Here is a 7,474-nt window from a genome sequence, read left to right as displayed (position 1 = left end):
AAATAGACCCGTGGCCCTTGAGGGCTAAGGGTCTAATTGTTTTAGTATCAACCAACTAGTCGGACAGAAAAGGTAATGATAAAGTTAGCAAATGCAAGTTGAAGAAATATTTATTTGGGAATAAAACGAAAGAAAACGTCACGCTCGATGGCGCCAATTTCGCTACTCGAGGACTATTACTCATAGTCCCCTAGTAGCGTAGCCAATCAAAATGCAGGATTTGCATTAGTCCACTAGTTGGGTGATACTAAGGACAGATAGTGTCTCTCCGCCGATAAACACCATCGCGTCACGAGTGCCAATTTAAACCAATAAGAATCGGATAAAATTTAGTGGTGAACCATAAGAGGTGATAGTTAATGAAGCCAAAGCGCGAATCAACTATCCAGTAACATTTCGAAGTCTTCCTCGGAACATTAGGGAAGCTAGAAAACGTTGCCATTATGTGTATGACCTCTGGCCACTGCACTCTAATAAACAATAAGATTATGAGTTCGAGATTTCTATCACGCATAGAAATCGAGGGCGAATAATCTAATTGTTTCAGCATAAATCTACTAGTCGTTCAAAACTTTGTCGAAATCCTCTTCAGGACACTTCGAAAACGCCGTTAAGCGGCCGTTATTTTGTTTGCAAGGGCGCACTTCTACGCTACTCACTATCTATCACAGAATAGATGGTGGGTAGCGTAGCCAATCAGAGAACGGCATTCGTGATAGAACGCTAGTAGATTTCTTCTAATGGCTGATAGTATGTATACAAGTAGCTCAGTCAATCATTTGCATAAGTATACCAGTAGAATTCTACTAAACTACAGACTATTTTCAGCCAAATCATTCGGTGTCATAGCTTGTCATCGTCTCTAGATCTTGGTAGGCACCAATTCCAGGTGTCCGTATCAATTCTCTGCCACAGATGACAGGCTCCATAAAGTCACCATTCTGGTGTGACCCAGCCTTACCTCTGTCATTAGTATGAACTGGTTATTAGCCTTGGGGGGGAGGGGGGGGGATCCCTTATAAAAAGGACGGGGGTACTAGTCATAAATTTTGAAAAAATTCCCTAAGAGGTATCAAGATCCTGTTTTGAGGGCGTGGATTGAAATTTTTTTCACCCCTCAGCGGTACAAAATCTAAAACGACTAATATCTCCTGTCATATTTTCTTTCCAGCTCAATACCCTAAAAGTACCTCAAAAGTTCCCGCTGTGTACCTTTCGAGGCTGAACACCCTAAGAGGTGCAAAAACCGCGTTTTTAACCCCTGAAAGGTACGACTAGCATCCCTGTCCTGTTTATATGGGAGTCCCCCCGTGGGACATCACCCCCTTTGCCCTCTCTACTTGACTGACCACTCTGATTTGTTGACTGAAACCAGAAGTTCACTCGAGAGCCAAACGAAGAAATGTTCTTTAGTTGACAACTAAGAATAATTTCATTCATTTTAAGTCCTTACTATAAAAAATTTCACAAGTAAAGTGTTTTTATTTAATTATATACATAATAATTTATACTAATTTATGAATTTAATATATAATAATTTGCAATATATAATAATTTATAATATGCTGATGAAGGCTTAAGAGTTAGCCGAAACGTCTTGCTAAAATATACAAGTCAGTGACAAAAAACGGCACTTTTATCGATTATATAAAAACGTATAATTATGTAATATAATTTTTAATATACAATATTTAAAAGTGCTACCTCTTTACTGATGACAGTGTGATGAGTAAACTCAAAGAGAATTTCGAGATTGTTAACCCCACAAAAAAGGAACAAGAAGAAAAAAAATAAAGACACTAAAATTTTCCCTCATTTTTTGTGTCACGAGAAGCTGTAATCAGCATTTCTAGGACACTCAATTTACCTCTACTTCTAACACCTTTCAGGCTAATAAAACATTTCAAAAACCTGTTTCACTTTTCTCTAACAGTAAGCACCAACGATCAAACTTCTTTCATGTTACTGAAATCAAAGAATGTTTGATTTACACAATTATAAAAGGTCTCTTAGATCTCTTTGATAGGTTCTGTATCAAGGTCAAGCCGTCGATACTGACTCTTATAAACAAGAAGTAAAGGAACACAAAATGCAATGCCACCAACACTAACCCAGTTCATCCACTGGACATCAGACCTAGGAAACATGAAGGCTGCATCAAACACAAATATCACAGAATTAGCAAGGACAAGTCCCACGCCAACAGATGTCCCCTCCCCTACTGGGAACACACACTCCATGATCAGTTCGAACACCAGTGGAATGGTGCCATTGAATAACAGTCCACTGCAGATGATGGAAGCAAATAAAAGTCCCTGGGAAAAAGGCAAGATTCTTGCACAGGTCATTGTGAAGATCAGCTGACAGAGAACAGTTCCAATGAACAGACCCACAAGGATTTGCTTGGTCCACCGCTTCACAACATCTGCTGACCTACAGGGAGATGTGAGCTTCTACTTTAGGTCATGTTAATAATTCTACTCTAATAATTATAATAATTCAAACATGTTGGTACCCTGACAAAACAGTTGTCTTGATAGTGTCACAGAGTGTCCAACTGACCTAATATTGCTAGTACTGTCAATATTTCAGATGCTTAAAATTTCGGATGCTTTTCTGCAAGTGATGTATATAAATGGGTCCCAGCAACTGTTTTAATAATGAGAGGTAACCTTGTCATGCATTAGCATTTCATCTAGGGGGGAGTAAGAGTACATTGTACCCTGTGTTTTTTAGCATGGAATGCATATAGCTGCTTAATTTAATTAATACTTAGTGCAATACCTTAATCACAAACGAGAAAAGAAACTTTTTTTAAAAAAAAGAAGACATTAATGTCAGTTGCAAGTGCTTTGTTGTAAAACAAACACAGAAGTATCCTCTATGCACTGATGCAATTTGGGCTTATCACACACAACCAGACATTTAATAACATCAACACCAAAGGCTAAGAAGGAAACCACTTTTAAAAATTTCCTTCTTTCCCCAAAAAATAAACGCAGTGGAGCTGCACAAAATGCTGAGTATTATCATATTGGTACAGGTATTGCACGGTCTCATACAGAAGCTAAGATAATTGAGTCCAGCCATTAACTTAGCCATTCACCCAATCTAATTATCAGGAGCCCACTTTTCTTTTGTTCAGCTCCAGGAAATGGGCTCTGGCCAGTATTAAATGTTTAGGCATACTGTTTAGGCAGAATGTTCATTTTTGATTGTCAGCCAGTCAACATTAGGCTGAGAAGACCATACATGTAAATCCGTGTATCACAGACTTTCAAATCGGTACTGGCCACAAGTCCAGGCTAGATCAAAAGACAAGTGGGTTCTGACAGGCCCTATGACTGTTATTTACCTTGCAATGATTATCCCTGAAATAATTCCAGCCAGGCTGCCACCAGTTCCTAGCCATCCTGAAGTCTTTTCGCTGATATTAAATGGCTGAACAGCAAGATCCAGGACTGATGTCCAACCAAAGTAAATACCAAATGATGCAGCCAAAACAAACACAAGCAGCCAGTATGACTGATTTTTTATTAACAGTTTTAAACCTTCTACGTAGCCAATCTCTGTCACTTTTCTTGTTAATGCTGCTTTGCTTGGTGGTAGAGGTGGCTTTGAGGGAAAGTACACAGCAACACAGCCAAATAGCAATGCCGCAAGTCCTGTCTGTAAATAAAAGTAGTATCTAAGTCGTGCTTCAATGAGCCTTATTTCCTTGTCTGTCAGATTGAGGTTACTGTTCCCTGGGTTATCAAATGTCTTGGGTATCATTGATGGTCCTATAAAAAATGCCAATCCCACACCAAAGTTGGCAGCCAAAGTTCCAATAGCCGTCGCAGTTGTTCGTTCATTTGGAGGAAACCAGGTGCTTGACACTAAAGGAGGAGCTCCGTTTGCTATGAAGCTCGGAAGCATGGTGACAAGATGGCCAACATAAATGAACACAGTCTTCACTGTCATGTCACTGAAAGGAATCACTTGAATTGCTTTGCCAGCAAGTAACATTAGAGAAGTCACAAAAACAGATGCCCTTAGCCCTGCGAGAAAGGCGATAATGATGAACGTGAATATGGAATCTTACAAATGTGCACACTCTGATAAGCTCAAAATTTCATATCTATGTGTCTACAGCCCTAACGAACCACAAAATTTCATCTGAAATCATTACCATGTGCATTTGGTAGACAATTGGCTGTTGTGTTGGTTGTCCTACATTTTGCTGCTACACCAAACCACCTCAATACAAAACAAGCTTCTATTGCTTAAATTACGGAGAGGTACAGAATAGGGTCTTTCCATTCTGATTGTGTTCTTTGGCAAGACACCTCACCTGTAGGCATGTTCGTAATTTGGACTCGTGATCTGGGTAGTCAAGTGAAGAAGCAAGGGAAGGAGTGGGAAAAGTATGCCACTAGAATATTAAATAAGCCAAGTAAAATTATCTCCCAGATACTATGTGCACTGTGATAGGCCAATTTAGCAAGCCAAGTTCTACATACAATGTATAGCCCCCTAACGTTTTTGCTGCCAAAATGTCTTGAGATTTATAGCCAAGTGTTCTTTACAATGATGGCAAATACATGTGTAAACCTTTTCATTTTCTTAAAATGTTCACGACACATATTTAAAATGTGCTTACTACATAGTGACTTGTTTAATTTTCGACATAGTCAGTTATTTGAGGCAAAATGACTTGAAATAGTTTCCTGAACCTATCACACATGCAGTAGGGATGTAATAAATATCTAATCAAATACTAGAAACATTAACATTGCCCCACCACCTCCTGCCTGGGCATTTGAAAATTTCTTGTGTCCTGGGAGGGTGGGAACTTGGCATCAGTAGTTGTTATTGGGCTGGGGCATTTAACACCATATGTTGGGGGGCGGAGGAGGGGTAGGGAAAATTTGCATTGAAGACATAGTCAAACTAGAAATCATCAACTGAAGAGACATCACATTTCTTCTAAGTGTTGCTGCTTGAAAACAATGGCCTGTAAAAGCTTTTTGCTGTTTGATTTGGCAGGCAAAATGTTCTACGTGTGAACATTTACTCACTTGCAAATTTTATGGTGAACCCCTCCGAGGGATTTTAGGGAACATGGGAACAGGAGCATTTATTTTTAGGGAACAGGGGATATTGTCAAATTATTTTCAGGGAACAAGGGAACTCCTGATTGGATTCTTGGGATCAAGGGAACACTAAATCTACTTTCAATTACAATTTTTTCAAACCGTTTCGAGCCCCTACAATAATATGATGTCAATATAAACTAGGTGTGTCACAGGTCTCAGTTTTCACTTGAGTGTCATTTTTGGAAATTATGTTTGTTTCTGCCATATGGCAAAAATCAAGATGACTGAAAAAGATGTTGATAATGTTACAGCTGATCATGACACAGCTCAATCGAAGCAATCACAGTTGACCCAATTACTGTATGGAACAATTTATTACAACTGGCAGGAAAGCCTACCAAGAGAGAGCTTTGAACTTGGATTAAGTATATTTGGAGATAAGCTTATTGGTACCATAGCTGAGGTACAAGGCTCTCAAGGAACTGTTTTAGTCTGTTGAACTTTATGGAAGAAGAAAGGAGGATCCTGAAGTCTCTGCATAACATCAATGACCTCCCAGATCATCTTAATGTAAGCCTCACCAAATTTAGTATTAAAAGTCTTTTAACGCCTGTTGTCGAGAACACATTTACAAAAACGAGTAGCGGTGCCACTGTGACATGCCCGTACAGCTTGAACCAATTACAGATTCATCAGGATAATCAAGGAACGGTTGAAAAGGCAGTGTTTTACACTACTTGCTTACTTCACAGCTCCCAAGTCCTACTACCCACACAGGTCTTGACCACTACACATTCCAAGGATGTACCCAAGTTTTTCCCTCCAAAGGCAAACTATCTGAAAAGCAGGTGAATGAAATGAGGAACTGGAGAGCAATGCATGGTCAGAGTGTCCCCCAGAAAACAGTGTAAAACATGACAACAAAGGACAATCCAGGAACTCTCCCTAAGTATAAATCTGTATGTGGCTAACTCTCCGACTGTAGAGTCTCTAGACTAGTATAGATTTCACCGCACTGAGTAAAGCAGCAGCGATTCAAGTGCCACATAGGGAAACAACAGAGACTTTGTACAAACTAAGCCAGATTGTCTGAGTTAAAGTTGATTGCGGTGATTCTCATCAGTTGTTGTAATAGCCAGCTGTCTGCGAGTTAGTGTGAGTGTTGGCATGAAAAGGGTGAAAACTTAAGTGTTCATTTGAGATCCTTTCAATTCAGCTGCTGTTCACTGAAGATGTAGAGAGATTGTCAACATTGTTTACTATGACTACTGTCATAATATCTAAGAGCTTGAAGAAGGTGATGGATGTGCTTCAACATACCAAATCTGTCACTATCGTACATGTAAAGGCAGCTCAGATCGTTGAGATGACAGAAACCACAGCCAATGAAGTCAGCTGACTCTCGGCTGTCTGTCGGCCAACTGTTGCCTGATTGTCCACATAAGATTCACATATGACCTCATGCAGAAAAATGACAGCGACATTTGCTTCCGCTGGTTAGACACCATCGATACACAAAAGGATGCGACATCGGGCATGGCTACCCCCCTTGGAAGGCCTTGAATATGGGAGCCACTGATCACTATCACTGTTTTCGATACATTGTGCGTGAGTAGTCAATAAAAACTCTATCACTAGCGCGAGAAGCAGGGGCTTTGCTGGTTGTTTGGTAACAGTTTGGTACTGCCAAATAAATCCAAAATTAGACGGCCGGTAGATGTTCAATTATCGTTCGTGTAAAACTGAGAGAAAATGGATATTATACGTTCAAATATTTTTTGACTATGAACAACAGACTGACTTCTGTTCAACTATCAGTCGAGAGGACCTAATAGTTCCCAACACAATCCGAAAATTGGACACTCTACGTACTCGTGCACATGATGACATTGTGGCTACAGCTGCCTAGTAGAAGTAGCCACAAAAATAATTTTATACTTAGGACACAGTGCAGTAGTAGTTCAAAGTGAGTGTTCGAGGGTGAGTCATTTCCCTTTCCAAAACCCATTTCTGCCATTTATCCCCAGGGGAATAGAAATTTGAGCAACCAAAAATTAAAAAAAGTCTGAAGCCTGGGAGTTTGCCTGGGGCTGACGGGTGAGGGTATATTTCGAATCGACCGATGCGTTACTATAAATCTCTCACCTCTTCTCCCCCTGCTTGGGACACTCTCGAAATTCAGACAATGATTGCAAATCCCGCGCCCGTAATACCTTGAATTAACACAAAGGGGGGGGGGGGGGGGAACTTAAACTATCAAAATGCAAGACAACTAAGCTTACCTTTTGTATCCATTAGCCACGTCGAAGAAATAAAACCCAGAATTGGACCAATTGCTCCAAATGAAGACAACAGGAGAACGGTCCATGTTTCCCAGCCAAATACAACTCGGCAAG

The 7,474-nt window shown here is 40.0% G+C and overlaps 1 protein-coding gene across 1 annotated transcript in view; it reads right to left on the bottom strand.

Moving 5' to 3' along the window:
• Positions 1 to 1,005: 1,005 nt before the first annotated feature.
• The window catches only part of LOC145487202 (solute carrier family 49 member 4-like), a 6,915-nt gene continuing 446 nt past the window's right edge, over positions 1,006 to 7,474 (bottom strand). The window contains exons 1-3 of the mRNA XM_081465929.1: positions 7,361 to 7,474; positions 3,356 to 4,040; positions 1,006 to 2,433 (exon numbers count right to left, since the gene is read on the bottom strand). The exon at positions 7,361 to 7,474 is cut by the window's right edge and continues 446 nt beyond it. Of these exons, the coding sequence (XP_081322055.1) occupies positions 2,010 to 2,433; positions 3,356 to 4,040; positions 7,361 to 7,474 (1,223 nt within the window). The 3' untranslated portion in view covers positions 1,006 to 2,009. The remainder of the gene's footprint in view (positions 2,434 to 3,355; positions 4,041 to 7,360) is intronic.

Source organism: Orbicella franksi, chromosome 5, assembly GCF_964199315.1.
Source record: "Orbicella franksi chromosome 5, jaOrbFran1.1, whole genome shotgun sequence".
In the NCBI taxonomy this organism is placed as follows: domain Eukaryota; kingdom Metazoa; phylum Cnidaria; class Anthozoa; order Scleractinia; family Merulinidae; genus Orbicella; species Orbicella franksi.
The sequence above is the reverse complement of the archived record's forward strand: the minus strand, read 5'-3'. Positions and strand labels throughout refer to the sequence as shown.